The sequence below is a fragment of the Phaethon aethereus genome (genome assembly GCF_964289735.1).
Source record: "Phaethon aethereus genome assembly, chromosome: 5".
Classification (NCBI taxonomy): domain Eukaryota; kingdom Metazoa; phylum Chordata; class Aves; order Phaethontiformes; family Phaethontidae; genus Phaethon; species Phaethon aethereus.
The window spans coordinates 67,159,697-67,177,022 of record NC_138579.1 but is presented as its reverse complement, the minus strand read 5'-3'; the positions used below and the strand labels follow the sequence as shown (position 1 = coordinate 67,177,022).

The window sequence follows — 17,326 nt, the reverse complement described above, 5'->3', positions numbered from 1 at the left end:
CAAAACTTGGAGACATTTTGAAGTAGGGTCTTTATAATAATCTCATGAATTCTGCGTGAGGTACCTTTACTTTGACAGTCATCACCTTTTGTGTTTTTAGAAGTCTGTAGCCATGGTAGTATATTTTCATAAAGCAGATAGTGTCCTGTCCGGCTGTGCTGTCTAGGTGACTTCATGCTATTTCTTACAATGTGACTAGGTTACATTGCTGTTCATCAAAAAAGAATAAAAGCTTGAAATGTATGTGGAGGGAAGAGAGAGTCCTGGAAACCATTGTAGATGAGGACCCTTTTGCACTGATTCTTGATACTGACTTTCTATCCACAGCTTGTCTAGTTCTGCTGTCTTTATTTTTTTCATATTTTATTTACAACTAATGTAGAGTGACCAATGAAATCAGGCTAGACTCTTGCTTCTTAATAGAGATGGTGAAAATGCATCTTAGATGTCTACAGAAGTTTCCATCCTTATAGTGATAAGGGAAGCTCACATTGTTTTCATAATGGTTCTCTCCAGGGACAAAACCCATGAAGCTTTCATCAACAGCAATCTAAAAGTTTCTATTTTGCTTTTAAATAAAACTTAATCTAGTTTAAAAATTGAGACAGAGCAAGAAACAAGTAATGGTTCAACTCTCCTGTTCTTTCTCCTTCTTCAGTGTGAGATCTTTGTTGATTCATCTCCTTCTGCAGTGTGCAAATATTAGTTTACACACGCGCATACATATGCACACGCTGTTCCTTAGATTGCTTCAAAGCCAATTGAACTCATAGTGCCTCTACCATAACTTTCACAAGAATTACTTCAACCTGATGTATGCTTCTGCCACTGCCCTGCTGTACAGTCCTGTATTTCACAGAGAATTTTGCTGGGTTTTGAGAGAAGTTGGTAAAAGCTTGTCTTGCTCATGCTAGGATTGGGACTTACTGCTGATAACGTGCTCTGCACTGTACATAATGGTGCTGGTAATAAACTAGTAATTTAGTATCGTGAATAACAACATAATGCTGCCTCTGTTCCTGACCTCCACTCCCAAAGATCAGGGTGCTGTGTACTACAAATTAAAATCCTCCTTCTGGAAGAGTCTCAGAAAGCTTGCTTGCAGTTAGGCTCTTTCCGGGAAGGCGCGTGCCCATTCAAGATCTTCCATTAAAACATCAGCAAAACAGCAGACATGCTCGCAGCTACCTTTCATGGACGGGGAGAGTTGGGTCAGCATCTCTTGGACTCTCCTCTATTTGTGCACTGACCACTGGTCTTGACAGAGCTTGAGAGGATCTGCGTGAATGAGTTCCTCAGTAGCTGATACTGATAAAGAAAACGTGAGTAAAGACATCATTGACTTACTGTGATGATAGTGGATATAGTAATTTGGGTACATCTATTAGAAATGAAACAGTAAGGACTTGAGTGTGCCAATTTAATTATTTTTAATGGCAGCTAAACTTTGACTATGTTACCAAAGGGGAAGGCAATTGAAGACCATTAATTTCAATTTCATAGCCAAAAGCAAAACTATTAAAATAAAGTTTCATACTAAGTGTTGAGGCAGGAATTAGGGTTACAGGTAAAGAATATGTTTTATGATTATCTGTTGGATCCCCCCTCACCTGCTTTTACTGTTCCTCTTGTTTAGCTCACCTCAGGTTATGCCTAAGAAATGCAGTATTGCTGCAATCTCCAAAACCAGAAATACCTCTTTCAGTGACTAGTGCTATAAATCACGCCTGATTACCATACTTGCTCGGATGAGAAATGCATCTTGCACTTTTCAGTTATGTCAATTAAGGTTATGTTTATAGGGAAAAATTATTTATAATATCTAAAATTAAGGGGTTTTCTTCTGCTGATGATAGCTTATTTATTTTTACACTATAGATTAAATTTTAAAAGGTGCAAACGATAAAACTAGATTGTGTAGCAAAGACATAGAACAAAGGTGTTTATCATGGCTTAGAGGCATACTAGGAAAGGAACTGTTTCGCAATGATGTCTAGTTTTCTTGTCAGAATAAGATATTTGGCTCTAACCCTCTGTGCAACCTAATTAACAGGGAGTAGTCTGGACCCATGAAAATCAGTGAATCTTCTATCATGTAAAAGTACCTGGTTTGGTTTGTGTGGCACTGAAGAGGCACGGTTGCCAACTGAGCAATAGGAGTGAGTCTGCCACTTTAAGTTAAATGTTTCCACGTGGATTTTTCAGCAGAGTTGGATAGAGGAACAAGATGTGATGGAAACAGATGAATAATGAATGGTTGAAAAGATGTTAAGAGAGAACATTTAGGAAAATGCAAATAGGGCTGTGAAGGCCATAAATGGAGAAAATAGGGCACAGTGAGTGTTTACTAACACAGGACAATATTTTTCTGTTACCTCTGTGCTGCTTTGCACTGCACAAATGGTCGTTGAGTGAACAAATTACTTTAGTGTGAAAATGGTGGTGTATTAATTTTGTATGATTATCTGTTACTAACATATCATGTCTTATTTATTATAACTGTATATATTAAAAATCATGGTAAAATGCAAGACTGGTAGTTTTCCAGTGACTATAGCTTTTTTTAGACATGGTAATAACCCCACCCCCCAAAAAACCCCCCCAAAACAAACATATAGTTTTCATCAGCATTTAATTTTTTGGAGAAATACAGTGTCCTTCGAAATGCCACAGCAAAAGGTTGCCTTGGGCACAGGGATTCTAGATCAATTATATGGGTAGTCTTCTACAATTTGTCAGTTGAAGATAACATCTGTGTGGATTTGAAAGAGTCAGTCAGTCAATATTGCAGGACATAGAAAGAAGGAGACAAACTGGGTAAGAGTATTAGGGATGAAAATATAACAGTGAAGCAAAAATTGTGGACGATACTGTAAGACAAGTGCTGATGGAACCAGGTATTTAATGTAATTGCTCTTGGTATAGCAGCATGAAGAAAGAATTGTTCATTTTGATACAGTAATCCATTGTTCACCCGTAGCCATTAGTAAAATCAGATAGAAGGGATTGAAAAGGTAAGGTATTAGCTGAATGAAAATGGATATACTTATTTCAATGTATCATATTGCTCGGCTCATGTAGCTGAATGGAAGATTAGAGAAAAACAGCGCTCCCGTCACCTCTCCCCTTCCCCTTTCCCCCCGATACGGGCATCCACTGGTATCTCTAAGAATGTTTGGAAAGATTAAAACATAATGATAAATAAGGAGGTGAATCTATTACAGAAATATGACATTCCCTTTCCAACAGCAGTATTTATTTCATCAGTTTACTGAGATCCAAAAGGAGTTTCTTTCATAAGTGAAATCAAAGCCAAAACAAGCAGGGCTTTAGGAGTATACGTAGTCAGTAAACTAGAGGCAATCTTTCTAGGGAACAGAACTATTTTTGTAAGAATGAGTTGATTATATTGCTTTGTTTTCTAATGGGTTGTAATATATTTGGGAACAGTAGTAGCGTAACCTTTTATTTGACGTAGACTTATGTAATGGTAACTCTTACAGCCAAGCATAAAATAGTTAGATTCAGAATGAAATCTCATGCACTAAGAGCCTTTGAAGACGAAAAATGGGTGCAAGAGTGGTACTAAATACTAAGGGAGAGTAGTCCAGTTAGATTTATTATACATAACTCTTCCCTCTCCTGTCCCTGTAGTAATTTGTTGAAGTTTCTGTCATGGGTTTTAGACAGGGGAAAGCAGTTAACTCCCTCTGTGTCCTGGATAGGCAAATTGTATTGCACTGATAAGCACCATTTATATAAGGAAATAGACTTTACAGGTGTTCACATTTTTGTTGATCTGTATGGATTCATTGGAGGAGCGTGGCGCAGAGCAGACCCTTGTCATCGTACTCAGGGTTTTAGCAAGCGAGAAATGGAGAACAGTGTCAAATTGCTGATTCCAAACTTCCAAAGCTCGCGATTGCCCGGAGATGTGCGGTGCTGAAAGACTGTGACAGTATAGCTCACAATTTATGGTTTGGCTTTTCCAATCGTCTTTGGTGGTAAGAATTTGTCCCACATATGCCTTGTGACGAGCCTTATTTTTTCACCATCTTCTCCAAAACATCTCCTGCTTTAGGGAAAGATATATAGGATGCCTAGGGAGGAATCTCATAATTTTTTCACAGTCTGTTGCCTGCTGCAGGATGGAAGGAGCCAGTGGCTTTTTATGTTTTGTGTACTGTTTCATTTCTTATGAACGGCCAGACATGATTACTGTGAAGTTAAGCAATATTTTCTTTATTGGGATACATGTCATTATACCCACGCAGATATTTATTACATTTGCAAGGATGAACCTTGGGTACTCCAATGTTTTACTTATCACATCTGTAGGAATTTTTATTTATTCCAGAATTAGCATTTGGAGTGAAGCTTTAAAAAAACTTTTATTCTGAGAAAGGTAGCATGTACATGATTGTTTCCTAACTTTGAATAAGTATGGGTGATGGATGAAAGAATTTTTAATGTGAACTACTAAACATACTATCTCTAAAAAAATAATAAAGAAGAAAAACAAACAGGTTTTGAGCTGTTTTTACGACAAAACTAATACAAAAGAACAAGCTAACTCCATCATGAGACTTACATCACACGGGCATATTTCGAATTTCACATTTTTATAAGAGAAGTTTTCAAAATGCATCATATTTGAATTGCATCCTTTTTCTGAGATTACCCTGGGAATAAGTACTTGAGGGCTTAGGAGTCCACAAGTGCTGGTCAGTCTTTAAGAACCACCTTTTAGAAGCACAGGAGCAGGCAATTCCACTGTGTTGTAAGTCCAGCAAGAGGGGCAGAAGACCAGCTTGGCTGAACAGGGAAATCCTTGTGGAGCTCTAGAGGAAAAATAAATTGTATGATCTCTGGAGGCAAAGTCAGGTTTCGCGGGAAGATTACAGAGTTGTGGTTAGTATACGTAGGGAGAAGGCCAAAGCTCAATTATGGCTGAAACTATCCAGTGTTGTTTTGGGCTTTTTTATGTATGTTAAGAGGAGGTCTAAAGAAAACATGGGCTGATACTTGTTGAAGATGGTCACCTGACTAATAGGGATGAAGATGATACTGAAAGCATTCAACATGTTTTTGCCTCAGTCTTTAATAAGGGGTTTAATCTTGGGTTGCCCGGTCCTCTGAGTTGGAGGACCACAAATGTGGGAACAGTGACTTTCCATTTGTGGACGCTGAAATTTTAAGGGACCAGCTGTATCAGCTGGATGTTCACAAGTTCATGGGGCCTGATGGGATTCATCCCAGAGTACTAAAGGAGCTAGCAGATGTTATGACATGACCCCTCCCAATCATCTGCCAAAGGTCTTGGAAGTCTGGGGAGGTCCCTGCTGACTGGAAGCTAGCCAGTGTTATTCCAATCTACAAGAAGGGCATGAGGGAAGACCCAGGAAACTACAGACTTGTTAGTTGAACCTCAGTTCCTGGAAAAATTATGGAGAAGAATATACTGGGTCTATTGAAAGGCGTTGAGAGAATAATGCAATCATCAGCCGCAGTCAGCATGGGTTCACAGAGGGAAACTCCTCTTTAACCCCTTCTATGATACCCTTCTATGATAAGGTCACCTGCCTAGTGGATGAAGGGAAGGTGGTGGATGTAGTTTTTCTGTATTTCAGTAACATTTTTGGTACTGTCCCTCACAGCATCCTTCTGGACAATTTGTCTGACTATGGGGTGAAGGGGTTCATGGTGTGCTGGGTGAAGAACTGGCTGAAGGGAAAAGTTCAAAGGGTTGTAGTGAATGGGGTTACATCTGGCTGGCAACTGGTCACCAGTGGTTTTCCCAGGGTTCGAGTCTAGGGCCAGTTCTGTTCAATATATTTATCAATGATCTGGATGCAGGAGTTGAATGTATCATTAGCAAGTTCGCTGATGATACCCAACTGGGAGGTGCTGTTGACTCTCTTGAGGGACAAGAGGCCTTGCAGAGGGTTCTAGATAGATTGGAACATTGGGCAATGATTAATGGGATGAAATTTAACAAGTTGAAATGCCAGATTCTGCACCTAGCACCTGGAGCCCTGCAGAAAGGGATCTGGGGGTGCTGGTTGACAGTAGGCTCAATATGAGTCAGCAGTGTGCCCTGGCAGCCAAGAGGGCAAACGGCATCCTGGGTGCATCAAACACAGGATAACCAGCTGGTCAAGAGAGGTGATTATCCCGCTCTATTCAGCGTTGGTATGGCCTCACCTTGAGTGCCGTGTGCAGTTCTGGGCCCCACAGTTTAAGAAGGATGTGAAGGTCCTTGAATGCGCCCAGAGGACGGCAACAAAGCTGGTGAAAGGACTGGAAGGCATGTCCTAGGAGGAGCAGCTAAGGACTTTGTGCTTGTCTAGTTTGGAGAAAAGGAGGCTGATGGGCGACCTCATTGCTCTCTGTAGCTTCCTGAGGAGGGGAAGTGGAGAGGGAGATGCTGAGCTCTTCTCCCTGGTATCCAGTGATAGGACTCATGGGAATGGTTCAAAGGGGAGGTTTTAGACGAGACATTAGGAGACATTTATTGACCAAGAGCATGGTCAGACTCCTGGAATAGGCTTCCTAGAAAGGTGTTTGATGCCTCAAGCCTGTTCGTGTTTAAGAGGCATTTGGACAATGCCCTTAATAACATGCTTTAACTTTTGGTCAGCTCTGAATTGGTCAGGTAATTGGACTAGATGATCGTGGTAGGTCCCTTCCAACTGAAATTATTCTATTCTGTTTTGTTTGATTCTATCTTTTATCTTTCTCGGAATTTAACTCTTAGCTATTGCAGTGTTTGTAGCAATATTGTAAAGAATATTACTCTGGCTGTAGATAGAGGTAGTGCAGATCCCTGCTGGTTCATGACATAGTCCTGTTCTCGAGGCATAAAGTGATAATTCTGTAACCCATGAAATCCCCAAGGTACTGTCAACCGAAGAGTGGACAACTTGTCCTGTTGTAGGCTTGCTCCTGCTAACAGCTCCTGGAGGGCCAGCACCAGCTTATTTGGGATTAATTCCATTTTAGTTGAAGTGGTCTCATTATAATCAGAAGCAGTCACATCTTATTCTTTACTCATCAGAGGGTTTAATAGAGCTTGAGAGGACATAAACATGTTCTTTGTTTTTTTTCTGATAATCATAATGACGATGAGAGGACGTAATGAATGTTCCTCAGAATCCACAAATCCTTTATAGTAGACTATCCTCAAAGACATTGCTCTGCTTTGATTGAATCCAAGAGGCCAGGGCTGGAGACTGACTTGGGTAGATGTTCTTGGGTAAAAGAGTCCTGCTGGCCAGACAGAGTCCAAAACAGAGAATTAGTTTGCTCTTTACATACCCTCTCATAAAGCCACTTAGTGGAAGAGCAAATTAAGCAGCATCTTTAAAGAAAAGTCTTTACACGCACTCAGGCACACTGCTTAGCGTGTTCTGCTGCCGTGCATTCTAAATACAAATATCAGTACATGTTCAAAGAATAATAATTAGGAAGAAAAAAATAAAAGGCTTGAATAATCCTGGATAAAGCAACTTGGATTTCAGCTAAGTTCTAACATCATAGCGTCTGCTATTATGCAAGAAGAATCTTGACTTGTTTTTTCTAGTTGCTTTGGCATGTTTGAGCAAATGACTGAGCTGTGCCGTTAGCCAAAACCTGTTCCCCCAAATGTTTCATTCTGTTTTTTGTGATTATTTTTAATCTGTGTTTCTCTAAGCTGCATTATCATATGTGAATTCTGGCTGCGTATTTTTTAAAATAACTTATTTGCAACTGTCAGAGATACCTTATGAATAAGTTATCAACCATCCCTAAGAGCTATAGCTGCAAACATTTTTAAAAAAAGTAATATTTATGAGTCTGTGAACATTTTCTGTTAATATATTTATCAAATGAATACAGTCATTCAGTTAGGGTTAAGAAAACAGCTCCTTTCTGTTAAAAACACTACCACATTACTTTTCTTTAATGCTAACACACCAGTGGCAGCTTTCCAACTGATTTAAATGATTTTTTACGAAAAATTCAATTTAAATAAACTGTTTTTATCCTAAGAGATCTCAAGGCTCTTGAGGACCATCCCCCCAAACCAACGACGCAGACATTTAATAATGCATCATAAATTGCCAGCGTAATGATGGAAAGCACAAGGGAGCGTGGAACTGCGAATTTTCGGTTTTCCTTAGAGAGGAGCAGAATTTAGTAGAATAATAAAAGGAAAATCTTCTAACTTAAAGAGTCACCAGATAGTCTGGACAGCAAGCTTTAAAGAGTCTGGCACTGTCTTTCATACTAGGATTGTGATGTTTTGAGGAATGATGAGCAAAATGGCTGTAGCTGAAATATTCTGTCTCCAAAGAGTTGGTCAGATTATTGGAGACTCAGGTTATAAAAAGCTCTATTTTTTTATTTTCCTTTTTTAAGGCAAAAAATGGTAACATAAAGAGACTAAAAATTTCAGTATTATTGTAAGCATTAACAAGGGCGGAGAAGAGGAGCTCATCTTGTGCCTAGGCAATATTTGAATGTCTAAGGCTGACTATCACCAGAGCAGATGTTAGGAAGCAACCACCTTCCTGTATAAGTGCTGGGTGGTCTGTTTACTAATGTACCCCAGAAATAGGTAGCAAAGGAGTGCTAAGGTTGTGATCTTCATTTGAGAATGACCAGTTGCTTTATGGAGAGTGACTGGTAAAAGAATTTAAGCTTAATGGTATTGAAGTGAAGAGGAGGAAGGTAACTTCACTTGAATTTTCTTTTGTGCTTCTCAGGAATGTTCCACTAGTTCAGGGCTGGTCTACACTGGAAAGTATGACTGTTCAAGTGTAATTTGCATGTAAGTGTGTCCTTTTAAGTATTTATTTATTTGTTTGTTTGTTTAACCTGATAGTTATACAGTTGTCTTCCCTAGTTAAATTGATAGAAAGCAGGTTTGGAATATTGGTACCCTTGTCCTGATCGTGAAGGAGGTATATCGATGTAAAGCACTTCTATGCTGTGCCCAGAGGAAGAGGCTGCACCATTTTAGTGATGCTCTAAAAGTCAAAGTGATAGTACTTCCTGATGTTATTATATCGATAGTTATTTTCTTGCTTATAGATTTCCTGGTGATGCTATGCTAGCCCTAATTTATGAAGGCATTTTTAGCTAGTTAGTTACTTAATGACGTTAGGGTAATGTTTCTCAGCCTTTACTGAAAGGTAAGTTTTCCTTTGGCTGTTTGAGTTGTTCCCTTGCCACTGACTGGGCAGCAGCTCTGTCCCTCCAAGTCAGAGCAATGTCCAGGGTCACCTGTCTTTGCACTGCTGTCCTACCTTGGAGGAGATGAATTGCTTTCCAGGAGTCCAAGTTGGTAAATACTTTTAAGGCTAGCTTAAACATTTGCAGCCAATAATTAGTCTTTTCCTACTCAGACAACCGGGGGAAGCTGAGCTGCTGCCAGTGCATAGAGAACCGCTGACAGCTGTTGTCTAGCGCTTTATGACTCCCTGAGGGTTGTATTGCATAATTTGAGAAACCAAGCCTGTGCTAAAGGTAAAAAAACGGGTCTGGGGTATGTTAGACATAAGGGAAAGGTGACAGACAGTGGGAGGGGGGAGAAAAGAAAAAGGCGAGCAGACTGAAGTCAAGCGAGTCTGGTAGTGGAAAGGAGATAAGAGCAGGAGAGGACACAATCAGGGAGAATTTGGAGAACAAAAAGTAAATATAATGAACAAGGAGCTGCTAAGTCAGTGGACTGAAAATAGCATGCGTTGGTTTTCGCATAAGCATAGGGTGACTGAAATTTTAGGACTTTTCTTATGTACTACCACTGTTGTGCTCCACTGTTTTGGAAACTTTGTTTATATGATTCCTTCAGCTTGTGAACATAATTTAAGATTTGCTATTATTTAAATAACAACACAGGTTGGTTTTACATTTTTAAAAGTTCAGATTATTTAAACCAGGTTTTGGTCTAAAAACCTAAACACCACCCCCCCCAAGGTTTTCTGGTCGGGAGTCATGAATTAGAGATCGGAGCCTTCTGCAAAGCTGTCCTTTTTTTCCCGTGTGTTTGATTTTCTGTCTTTGCTTCCTTACAGAGTGCTTGAAAGTTAGAAATAAGCTTGGGAAAATATGCTCCCCAGCCAGACAGCGAGTAATTGGGAAATGGCTGCAAATGGAGTAATTGATTCTGATACTTAGCAGATTTCCATATACATCATCTGTTGGTGCTCTGGAACACTTCATAGTTTGTTTCATTTTGTTTTGATTTGAATGTTATCGTCTTCCAGTAGTTAAACTATGAAGCCGCAAACAGCAGGTGATGATACTGCTAAAGTCCAAACGGATTGCTATTAAAAGCGTGGAAGCAGCGGTCTGCAATTCCAGAGAGTGCTTTCTTTTAAGATTGTTCACTTGTGGTTATTACAGGACCAACAGTTTTAAAACAAGATTATTGGAGACTCAGTTTATAAAAAGCTCTATTTTTTATTTTCATTTTTTAAGGCAAAAAATCATAACATGAAGAGACTAAAAATTCACCCTGTGAGTGAATGGACGAAACTCCCATCCTCAACAGGAACTATGCTCTCTTTACAGCAGAGATTAATTTGATTTGATATGACATTTGTTGGAGGGCACAAACTGTAAAAAGATGCTCTAGAAATTTGGTGTCTCATTGTCATGCTTAAATATTTGAATTATTTAACAACAGGATTCCAAGTGGGGCATGAAAAGAGTTAAGTGTTGGTTTGTAAAGTTTGTAAAGTACGTTTGCAGACGGGAAAACCTCTTTCACTGGCCACGGGTTGTACACCATTTGTATTGTCTTTCCATCCCATCTTGTTTTGCTCGGTTGGTTGGTATGAGAGAGATGGGTGTCTGCTGTGTGGCAAACAGCATGTCAGGTGCGAAGCAGGTAGCTCCAGTGAGATACATTTCTTGTGTTTTTTCTCAGTGTACTCATAGCATTGCTGAGTGCAATGACACAAATAACAGAAGATAGTATGTGTGTATTTCCCTGTAAGCTCATGAACAATCTTTAGAACCGTATGAGGTAATACTGATAACTGATTAGCTATAGGCAATGAACCCTATTTCGGTAACTATTAAGGAAACACTTGAACCCAGTAGAATAGCACTCGCTCGCCAAACCAACCCACTCGGTAATGTAATGGTCCTTACTGAAAAGCTGAAGCCCAAATGTCTTTGTTGTTGCAAAGAGCTAGCTTATGTAGATGGAAATTGGTGATATGTGAATGATCATTATGCTGTGTCAAGTCTCATTTTAAAGACCATAAGTACACCTTTTTAAAAGAAAAACAAACTACTTCACCAGTCTAGAGAGAAACATAAATCATGTATTTTTATCACCTCAAAAGACCACTAGAAGATGAGTTCTAATATTTCAAATGCGACAAGCAATCTATACACATGAATCACAATTTGAGTTCCATTACAACTGAGCTGATCTATACCACTGTGTGCTTTATGGATTTTACTCTAACAATATTAAGTAAAAACCCAAAGCTTTTTGTGATGAATACCTAACCTTTTACAAGAATTTGTAGAATTGTTGTCCAGAACAACAGCTTTAGCATTGCCCTACAGGCTTTAATAAGAAAATACTATTTCCAGTTTTGACCTCTCAGTATTATTCTCTGTAAAGGAAATGCACGTATTAGTAGAAGGCTAACACTGCAAAGGTAAAAGAAAATGTGAAATACTGAAAGGTTTTATGGAAAATGCACCAAGAAACACTGAGAAGGGTGTTAAATAAATGAGCAAAGTTTGAAGAGAGGGCTCTTTTGTTCCTTCTGCTTCCTTTTTTAGGCCCAGTCTCCTGAACTCAAGGACTCCTGCAGCAACCCAGTGTCAGTTGTTCTCAATGCCCCTATTTATAGTCAAGTCATCACTTGAAGTCCTTGGTCTCCTTTTCAGAAATTCTTCCACAGCAGTATTTTCATATAGGTTGTGAATTATCTTTTTATCGCTGTGTATTTTCTCCTATTTTGTGTTACAGTAATGTAGGCCTTGCTTGCAATGAACAGAAGTTCAAATTGCTTCACCTTTGAGACTTTTAATCCTCTTGCTTCCCTTTGATGGAAGAAAGAGGAGTCTTGTCCAGTGAATTCAGTGACGCAGCTGGAGATAGAAGGTAGCGCATGAGGTTAATTTTCAGGTGAATTGGTTGCTGTTTTGACATTCTTGCTTTCTTTTCAGACATCTTTTCATTCTTTTCCCTTTTATGCTAGAAAATTATTAGATATGCAAGAACAAAACTCCTCAAAGCTATGCTCCAAAAGCCTATTAAAAAGAGGCTGCAAGCAGAACAGTGTGAACACACGTCAACACCTGAGTGTTTCCCAAGTGGCTGTAGCACTCAGTGGTGTGATAACAAGACATGTGGGAGGATTTTTCTTGGCTTTTATCTTCCATATATTGATGCTCCTGACTTTTTAAAATTCATTTCATCAAGTGGCGCTGCAACAGAAACAACAGAAATGGGGGAATGAGATAGTTCAAGGTGTTTGCAGCGGTTTACAGAGTCTTTTGCCTCCAGGCCATCATTTCTAATTCAGTCCAAGTTGGCAGCAGTCAGAAATCACTGCCAACTGACAGCTGTTTGGTGGCCAACACAAAGTGATTTAGCTAGTTGTTCCTCTTGGACAGATGTCTGTCGTATAGAAAGTGTGACTATAGCTGGCATGTGTTTCATTTTCAGAGACTGGAAAATGCGGATGTATCTCAGCTGCAGCTACTTTGGTTTAGAGAGGTTAAACAGGATACCCGAATTTAGGCAACCAAGAACAATATGTGCACAATTAACACCCTCCCATGTTCTGGGGTTAAATCGTGATGTTATGGTACTGACCCCTTGTAGCACTTCCATTGTGTCTCCATAAGCACCGTCTGGTAAGAGAGAAGGGAGACTGTAGCTTGGTCTCTACAGAAGGAACATGTATAAATTTATAAATGTTTGATAAATAGCTGTGGGGGGGGATGTGGTAGGAGACCACACTGTGGGGTGACCAACTCATCTGTACCCCACCAGCTGAGGAGGTTCTTCAGCTGTGTTGTTAATTAATACTTTTCTTGAGTGTAAGCAATCAATAACAAGGAGAAAGTAATAGTGGAGAAAAATGAGTCTGAGTCATCTTTCTTTGTGTGGACATATGTAATACTAGAATTAATCTTTTGAAAACCATGAATTACTTTATGTAAAATTTGTGCTACTAAGCGGAAAATCTATCCTGCTGAGGAAAAAAATAAAGAGGATTCTTCAGTATAATAATCTGGTTTTGTGGGGAAGGAAGAGGGAAGATTTTACAGTTTACAATATCACAGAGCTTTGGGATATTTAGACAGGCAAGTAGATGATAGGTTTGATTCACTATTGTGAAAACAGTCTTGAATTTTGGATTTGCAGCAGCAGTAGAACTTGATCAAGCAAAGAGAAGTGTGGGGTCAAGTTGCAACCACTCCCTTTTTTTTCTGTTGGGATGATGTAAAGCAGGGTTAAAATGGGCTTAGGTGACTGGCTCAATCTTCTGCTTGTGCGGGACGTGGAAGTGGCAGAGCGCGCTATTCCGTAACTCTGGCAGCAGAAGCGTGTTTCAGGGACAGGGTGCTGTCGGAGCACGTGGGTGAGTCTGGAGGGCTGCAATACTTGCTGATCAGCTTTGTGGTTGGATCTGCTACGTTGCCCTGACAAACGTTGCCGTGCCATATCTGTGCAGCACTGCAACTGATATCATGCTTTACTCATGAGTTACTATGCATTCATGCTTTAGTTTACCAATGAGAGATTTTCAGTGTTGCATACTTCTGATGCTTTTTTATGTGTTTGAAAAATCTGCATCAGTTTTTGTCTTTTAACATTGATGTAGGCAAAAGCCGAAATGTATGTGTTACTTTTGCAGAATTAAAAAATTTTAGGATTTCGTGAAAAACAGTGGTAGGAACCCATTACTATGACACAGGAGTTGTAGCTCTATTTTAAGGAATACTTTTCTACTAAATTTGCCACCTTCTTCAATGCTAGAGTTAAACCAGATTGCCTTTGGAGTTGTAGATGGAAATTATTTTCTCTTATTCTAATATTGTGTCACGTTACTCATTTCACTAAGCCTGACTGTAGCTTTCCTTGGTTCTTCTTCCCTGCAGATATTGATGAGTGTGCTGCCAAGATGCATTATTGTCATGCCAATACTGTCTGTGTTAACTTGCCTGGATCCTATCGTTGTGACTGTGTCATGGGATATGTCCGTGTGGATGATTTCTCCTGTACAGGTGAGCTCTTATGTATACAGCAACAGTAGCGTTATACTTTGTGTTGCGTGGATTGCTTAGCTTCTGATTAGCCCTTGCACCATACCAAATGCCACATACTACCTGGCCATCTGCTGGCATAAAATTTAGGCACAGGCGAGATAGGTAAATGAGGTACCTTTCTTATGCGTGGACCCTTTGGGATTAACTTGGAAGATTGGCTCAGAAAGCCCTGTGGTGCACACACTGAGTGCTGTTGTCAGCCAGGACATGGTCCTGTCATGTCTCACGGCTGGCTTGTGTGCGAGGCGCAAAGGCTGAGATCAGATCGCATGTGTAGTGACAGGAAATACTGTTTTATTACCTTTGGTTTGAAACTGGTCAGTGGATTCAAACATGAGAAATTATCCAGGAGGAGAAGCTTTCTGGACAGAGCTGAAAACTGAAAATGTATAAAGTTCTCAAAATAAATTGTTAAATGGTTCGGAAATTGAAAAGCTGGACATGAGCCATCAATGTGTGCTCGTAGCCCAGAAGGCCAACCATATCCTGGGCTGCATCCAAAGCAGCGTGGCCAGCAGGGCCAGGGAGGGGATTCTGCCCCTCTACTCCGCTCTGCTGAGACCCCACCTGGAGTCCTGTGTCCAGCTCTGGAGCCCTTGGCACAGGAAAGACATGGACCTGTTGGAGTGGGGCCAGAGGAGGCCACAGCAATGCTCTGGGGGCTGGAATAGCTCTGCTGTGAGGACAGGCTGAGAGAGTTGGGGAGGTTCATCCTGGAGCAGAGAAGGCTCCGGGGAGACCTTATTTGCAGCCTGACAGTGCTTAAAGGGGCCTATAGGAAAGATGGAGACGGACTTTTTAGCAGGGCCTGTAGTGATAGGACAAGGGATGACAGTTTTAAACTAAAAGAGGGTAAATTCAGACTAGATAGAAGGAAGATATTTTTCATAGCGAGGGTGGTGAACCACTGGCCCATGTTGCCCAGAGACATGGTAGATGCCACATCCCTGGCAACATTCCAGGTGAGGTTGGATGAGGCTCTGAGCAACCTGATCTAGTTGCAGATGTCCCTGCTCATGGCAGGGGGGTTGGACTTTGAGAAAATAGCTCACCCAAGACAATTCTAAACAAGGTAACTTGTCAAGCTGACTTATTTCCATTTCAATAAATCTGTCTGATGTTTTCCTCCTTAAGGAGGGTTCCTTAAAATTGTTTCCTCAGTCCTGGTTGGATTGGTTCCTAAAAAATCCTAAAAAGGTTCCTTATTGACCTTTAAAGGTCCCTTCCAACCCAAAGATTCTATGATTCTATGATTATTAATGCTGAAAATTAATGTATCCAGGAATATGACACGTGTTTTGGAAAAGAGAACAAGTGCAACAGCGCTAGACAGTAAATCCAGTGATTCTCTTTCAATACCTGTCAGCAAAATGAGTGCTAAAATTCATAACAGAAAGTAGGTAGGTCTCATGTCCATGTAGAGGTTTTTAAGGAAACTTCCCTGGCAGTCTCTGGGAAACATGTCAGAAGCTGCTGAAACGCTTGATCCAACTATACCTAACTGGATGACATCCTTCAGTCACAACCCTCGAGAAAGGCTGGTCTCCGGGTTATTTTGACGGTGCACCTGTCTGGCACAGGAGGGAAATATCAGGCAGATTTATTGAAATGAAAATAAGTCAGCTTGACACGACACCATGTTTAGAATTGTGTTGGGTGAGCTATTTTCTTAAGTGCAAAGATGGCACAGGAGTATTCAATATGAGAGTGTTTTCGAGCCTAGAAAAATTATGTTGTGATGCACATGTTATCCTTAGGGAAAGTTATAGGAAATGTCGACTTTCATGATGACAGCATGTCTTGTAGCTAACATTATGGAGTTTATAAAAACTGTAGCAAAGTCCTACCCACCTCTTGAGAGAGGCTGATACTAAATAGCTGTCAGGAAACTGATTTTTATTTTGCTCAAAGAGTCATTTTTTCTATCAAATCTGTGTCTTTTGCGTAAGCTTTTGTAAAAGATCAGGAAAAACTCAATCTGCCATGTCATAAAAGTTTCAGACCTTAAATTTTGTTCTAAATGTCCTGTGTGAGGTAGCAGCCTTCACAGTGATGGGGAAAGTGTTTTTGATAACCTGACACTTTTTTTTCTTAGATGCACTACTAATTTCTTAATGTTCCTTTCCTTCCAGCAGGGCACTATCATTAGGCATGCAAAGGGTTTAGAAAGCAAGGTATTTGTGATTTACAGAAAAAGTGTGAAGTAGTAAGGCGAGTTGCTCGACAGTAATGGGTGAACATTCATTTGAAGTGCACACACACAAAAAATCCATAACTGGTATAAGAATGAAGTAATAGAATGAGATAAGTATTTCTTGCAGGTTTATTATCTTGCTAAAATGACTTCTTTTTTTGACATCACAGTTAAAAAGCACAGAAAGTATGTGATATGAGGAAAAACTTGGTTCATTGCCTGTTGTTTCTAGAAATAATTGCATGTTATAATAATAAAGGTATTTAAAGTAAGTGCTGTGCCATAGAAGCACTAGTCCTGTTTTTGTATCTTGCATTATGTTTATACGGACTTTTCCTCTCATGAATCTTAAAAAAAAAACCCACAATAATAATAAAAAATAATCAGACAGCAAATACTTAACTAGTTCCCCCTCATGCTGGCAGCAATGTACAGCAGACACAAGCAAAATAGCTTGTAGCTATTACTCAGTTTTTTGAATTTATTCCTCTTTATTCAAACAAAATAAATGAGAAATTACCTTGTTATTGAACCGTGAATTTGGGGACAAATCTGAAAGCCTGCGATGGGTTGGCGTTCTGATTGCAGCTGAATTTTGTCTATGTGAGGTCAGGCTCTAATGGGTTCAAGATAAGGGTTAACAAGTTTCAAATGTAAGTGCTTAAGGCACGGGCACAGCATTGTATGTATTATATACACCTTTGACCTAAAAGCAAAGTTATTCCATAGAGTGGGAAGTCTGAGTCTAATTCTTTGAGGTACAAAGTCGTCATCTGCTGTGGAGCAAATTTGTGTGTTGCTGGGCCAGCCTGTGCTTGGTGGCCTTGGTGGCCTTGGTGG

At 39.9% G+C, this 17,326-nt stretch overlaps 1 protein-coding gene across 1 annotated transcript in view; it reads left to right on the top strand.

Moving 5' to 3' along the window:
* NELL1 (neural EGFL like 1) overlaps positions 1-17,326 on the top strand; it is a gene marked incomplete at both ends in the record, with an annotated part of 300,940 nt that overhangs the window by 136,182 nt on the left and 147,432 nt on the right. Inside the window, one exon of the mRNA XM_082000059.1 lies at positions 14,125-14,250. Within this exon, the coding sequence (XP_081856185.1) occupies positions 14,125-14,250 (126 nt within the window). The remainder of the gene's footprint in view (positions 1-14,124; positions 14,251-17,326) is intronic.